The 5,567-nt window shown below is 37.8% G+C and overlaps 1 protein-coding gene across 2 annotated transcripts in view; it reads right to left on the bottom strand.

Moving 5' to 3' along the window:
• Positions 1-5,567, bottom strand: part of LOC102847508 (DNA-dependent protein kinase catalytic subunit-like) — a 309,905-nt gene that overhangs the window by 158,301 nt on the left and 146,037 nt on the right. For both annotated transcript variants that reach the window (XM_006880417.1, XM_006880418.1), the window contains exons 37-39: positions 4,469-4,672; positions 3,308-3,493; positions 2,268-2,372 (exon numbers count right to left, since the gene is read on the bottom strand). In XM_006880417.1, coding sequence (XP_006880479.1) covers positions 2,268-2,372; positions 3,308-3,493; positions 4,469-4,672 — 495 coding nt within the window. The remainder of the gene's footprint in view (positions 1-2,267; positions 2,373-3,307; positions 3,494-4,468; positions 4,673-5,567) is intronic.

Genomic DNA, 5,567 nt, shown 5'->3' with positions numbered 1-5,567 from the left:
CCCAAGCATGATGTCCCTCTCCAAGGACCGGTCTCTCCTCACTACATGTCCAAAGTAAGTTAGACGGAGCCTCAGAATCCTTGCCTCCAAGGACAATCTCAATCTCTTCACCATCCATCCTGATGGCACTTATCAACAACAATAAGGGCCTTGTATTAAAGGCAGTTGTGCCAACTAAGTCTCCAGTCTGGAGGCTCATGTGTGAAGCAGCTGGATTCTGGAAGATGAGTACTCTTGTTTTGGTGAGGGTCTGGTGAGGACTACTTGGTGGTTGTTTTTTTTGTTCATAATCAAGTGTGAGCTTACTGGATTTGCTGGATTTAGCTAACAATGAGCTGTGGGCAGGAAGCCTCTTATTTAGAGTCAACCAAGATCTGGTAGGCAGGCCTTGTATTTAAAAAGGTAGTTCGGTCCTCCGGTCTCAAGCATGATATTAATTGTGCTTGGGATGAGAATGTTCCTCTACATGGTACAGCACTGGTTTGTTAATTTGCTGTATTGAAGTACCTTAGGGTTGCTGTGATGTTGAACACACACAACAGTTATCTGTGGTAGACAGTGTTTGTTGGAGCTCCCAGATTGAGACCTGGAGGCAGGAATGGCATCCACTTCCCAGAGAAAATGGCTCTGAAAACTCTATGAACTTAGAGAAATGATGATAGTTACAGAACAGAGTTCAGGTTTTTGTTCACTGGGTTGCGATGAGTCATGCTCAACTCAAAAAACAAAAACAACATATATATGTATATATCACTATAATTAAAAAGTTTTTGAAAACAACAGTAACTAAAACAAAACAAAATAAAACAAAACAAAACCAACCCCAAAACAACTAGTTAGTTGTTTTAGCTAAGAAAATTCTGTAACCAGCCTTCCCAGAGAGGTAACTGGCAAAAAAAGGCTCTATGAGTATAAACAAACAGGTCACTGCATGTTGATTCTAGAGTGTTTTGTCCTTTTACAAGTAAGAGCTTCAGTACAGGTATCTTGAACAAGTGCTGCATGAAAAGCACATCTTCAATAAGCTATTGAATAATGTACCGCTATTCCTGTGGAGCGAATTTGTTATCTTCATATCAACCTTACAAGGGAACTAGAAGCTGCTCCTTTTGCCCTGTATTGAGTTCTCAAATGTCTTCATGTTGAGAAATAAGACACTTCATTAATCTTCCTCATTATCCAGTAAAAAATCCATTTCATGAGGTCACATTTTACCAGTATTTAAACTCTAATTATAATACTATTTAAAATTGTTGTTAGGTGCTGTCGAGTCAAGTAGAACTCATAGCAACCCTATGAAAAAAAGACATGAACCTTGTTCTATCCTGCTTGAACCTCTTACTTCCTGACACACAGAGCCCATTGCTACAGTCACCGTTGTCAATCCACTTGGTTCTTCACCAACTTTCCACCCTGCCCAGTATCATGTCTTTCTCAAAGGACATTTAAAATTAGCAACCTCAAAATTATATTTTAATTCAGCCCTAGGAATCACTAATACTTTAAATTATTTAATAATAGGAAAGTAGATTAATTGTTTTACAGGCTATCATTCATTATATAACAATGCCAACAAAGACAATTTAAATCATATATATATATATATTTATATATATTTTTTTTTTTTTCTGACCCTATGATACGTACCAATAACAACACACACACACAGATCCATGTTAACATTATGTTGTTGTTGTTGTTATAAAATCATTGTGATTCCAGAACGAAAGCTGCATAGTGGAGTGGACCTAATGGGAGGGATTGTAAAACAATGGGGGAACTTTTCTTTTACTTTTCAAAGAGAAGAGTATACTGTGGTGGAGAGGGGTGGGCTGGGAGAAAAGTGCAATAATGAATGAATGGAAATCCAATAAATTTTCATTAAAATTACTTTAAAGCAATGATAAAAAAATCATTGTGATTATACTTTCAAAATGTCCTTAATTTTCTGAAAGATACGCATATTATCTTTGTAACATATTACAGAACTTTATGCAAGCAGTTTCATTCAAGGTGAAGAAAGCATTAGCTCAGAGCAGAGAATTACTGAGAGTGGTGATAACATGTGGGAGCTTTTGTCCATGTCTGAAATGATCTAAGTAAAAATATTAAAAAATCATAAATATAATGGAGACTGTAATCTTAAAATATACACATACATATGTAACTGACTGGAGGGTCAGCTATGAGTTGGTTCTGACTCAATGGTACATAACAACAATTTTATTTATATATACACATATATAAAATTTTTAAAAAATCATTACCTTTAAATGTAGACCCAACTTTGAATCAGCAAGTAGACTAGTATATGTTCTAAAGACCTCAGGGAATGAACTGTGATTTGTGTTAAAAGATACAGATGAATCAATCTAAAAGAGGGGAAATGACATACGTTACATTCCAAGTGCCTCGATTTCCATTATAATACTTTTAACATTTAAACTTCAGAACTGGATTAAAAAGTTATTCTGAGCCTTCTGTATTGTGACTACAAGCTGCTTAGGAGGAAAAAGATGTGGCAATCTCCTTTCATAAAGATTTACTGCACTGGAAACGCTACGAGGACATTTCTCTGTCCTATAGGGTTATTGTGAATTGGAACTGACTTGATGGCAGTGGATTTGGGTTGGGTTTAGAATAAACCCCAAACTCAAATTCATTGCTGTGGAGTTGACACTTAATCATAGCTGACCCTCCAGTGAGTTTTCAGAGGCTGTAAATTATTACACTGGAAGCATCTTTATCCCTTGGATCCACTGGTGGATTTGAACCACCAAAGAGACAGCCACTTTGGGTAGGTGCACAGCTCTCTAGACTAGGCCGTAAGAGCTCATGTGCCTCTTATTTATATCTGATACTTACAATTTTTATTTATGTATAACAAATGTTCATAATTACTGTTGGGCATCTAAATTTTTATTTTCTTTACTATAAAACAATACTGTTATATAAACATTGTAAAAAAAAGTATTTTGACAATCCTTGTTCTGAAATACTTGAAAACTCTCTCTTAAGAAAATGCATACAAAGGTACATAAAAAAAAGTACGAGAAGTGATAAGTATAGTGAATGATAATGATGTACAATAAATGGAAACATTAGCTAAGGTCATCAGCAATCTATTACATATATTTTATTTACATTAAATATATTTTATTTACCTGGTAGTGATGACCTTTTGAAGCTACAGTGATTTAATTTTTAAAGATGAGCTTTTGAAGCTACAGTGATTTAATTTTTCAAGATGCACATCACAGAATCCAAAATGGTAACTACGATTGCGTTTTATAGTCTGTCAAAATACCTGTAAAATTTTTGCCAATAAGGCCAGCACTGCCATTTTGCTTTCAGGAGCAGAATCGCCGGCCCACCAGGATTCACACTCCCTCCAGTTTTGCAGAACTGCCATCACGAGCTTGGATCCTTGGTGTAACTGAGTCACACGGTCTCTGAAACTCTGATCCAGCATGCCATTCAAAACAGCGCTCACCTGCAACAAGTCCACTATGACTAAAAACCGGCAATTCTGAGACAACAGCTAAACGACAAAGGCTACTTTTATTTTTGAAGTATTCTTATAAAGAAAGCACAAAATTTCTCTAAAATGTTTACTCCAGAGAAGTATGCCTTTATACCTCACAACTCCTCAAACTTGAGAAAGTACTTTAACATGTGATTTTTCCCACATGCAGCACAAGGTGGCCTCATTTATGAAGAATAAATGTCACTAAATTAGATGTTGAGTTTATCAACTATTCTATGGGTATGACCATCAGAATTAACAAATTGTTTCTGTGGATCATCCAGAATGAGTTAAAGTTCTCAAGATTTTTGAGAAATGGAGATCCAAGCTCTCTCATTAAAGACTCTTGAAAACTTACATGCACTGAGAGGCACGGAGGGTCTACCAAACTTTTTATTTGTAACTTTTAAAAAGAGAAACTGCAAATTGGATCTACTTAAGCACTGTTGGAAGATAAACACTAACTCAGTAGGAAATACATGCTAATTGTTAAAATGGTGACATACATTTCTGCAAACAGAACAGGATAAATATGAAACTCTCAGTTTAGGAAACCAAAGGTTATATAACCATTTAAATAATAAGCTCAGAGGCTGACCCTGAGGGGTGAAGCAGGGAGACAGGAGAACAACGCAGTGTGGCCCAGTTCCTGAGTGCAGGGTCCATGCAGAAGGGCCAGTGCAGAAGCCCAGTCCTACAAAACTAGCATACTACACAGCTCCACATCACAAAGTCAGGTTGGAGACATTAACAGCACGAGAAAATGAAAAAATAACATATCAAGTACCAATAACATCCACAAACTCCAGATGAAGGTGCGCTTTATTTCCACTGATTTTAACCTCTCAGGAACAGATTTTTGTTTTTAACACTTCATGCATATGCCAATCCTGTTATAAACACTATGTAAGAAAACATTCACTTAAAGGAAAACTTCAGTACCATTTTAGGATTCTCCTCAGATGACTTCATGAGCTCCATCACAGCAGTATCTACATTTTTCAACAATTCAGTGTTGATTGTTTCTGAGAACAAGCTATAGAAATACTCTCCATGGGCGAAGCTAATGATGCCCCCCTGGGTCCGGCCCGAGGAAGGCATGGACAGCACGGCTGTACTCAATAGGAGGCTCACCAGCTGCTTGCACTGTGAAGGGAAAAAGAAAGGTGAGGACACAGGAGAGAGCCCAAGGGTGCTGCTAACTGGAAAAGCTGGCCAGTAGCTCTACAGATGATGGCCTGAGTGCAAGTACAAGTTCAAGGGGCTCTGGTGGCGCAGCATATACTGCTAACTGAAAGGAATATGGTTCAGTTCCACAGCTGCTCCTTGAAGAAAGAAGGGCAGTCTCACTCAAAAGATCTACAGCTTTGTAAATCTTTTCATATCTTCATAAGCCGGACAGAGGGTTACAGTGATACGGAACTTACTCGAAAGCAGTGGGGGTTTCTTTGAGCGGAGAGATGAAGTTTAAAATTCTCAAAACCCCTCAAAAACCTGTTGCCAATGATTCGGAACTCACTCGCTGTAGACCCTCCAACAGGTTTTTGGAGGCTGCAAGTTGCCTGAGAGGAGACAGCCCTTCCCTTTTCTGCTGGGGGATCCCCGCTGGCAGAGGTTCTGTCTTTGGGGTTAGCAGGACCATCTTGCTCAGGATTATGCCACTAGGGCTCCCTAACACTCAGATGGTACTGACAAATGTATCAATTTTAATTAGCTCAATTTAATAGGCTTCTCTTTGGAAAAGAAAAATTTCAAGACTCATGTTTCCCCAAATTCCAGAAAATGGTGGTGGCTATGAAGGGAAAAACCTAGTAAAAATTATTCTTTTAAAAAAAGTGTATAAATATATAATTTGAACAAAAATGCCATAAGGACATTTGTATGGTGCTTGGTGTTTAGAAATCGTCTCTAGCAGCTCTCCAATCATCCTCTCCAGAGTGACTGAGGTTGGAGAAGCAGCAGCATTTGTCAACACCACTCAGTTTTATGTTCACAAAAAGCCTCTGACTCAATCTCCTGGGAAGCAAAAACAAAACTAAAC

Source organism: Elephantulus edwardii, unplaced genomic scaffold (assembly GCF_000299155.1).
Source record: "Elephantulus edwardii isolate Elephantulus edwardi_28Jun2011 unplaced genomic scaffold, EleEdw1.0 scaffold00008, whole genome shotgun sequence".
NCBI classification, from domain to species: Eukaryota; Metazoa; Chordata; class Mammalia; order Macroscelidea; family Macroscelididae; genus Elephantulus; species Elephantulus edwardii.
Note: the sequence above shows the minus strand (reverse complement) of the source record. Positions and strands in the feature narration are given on the sequence as shown.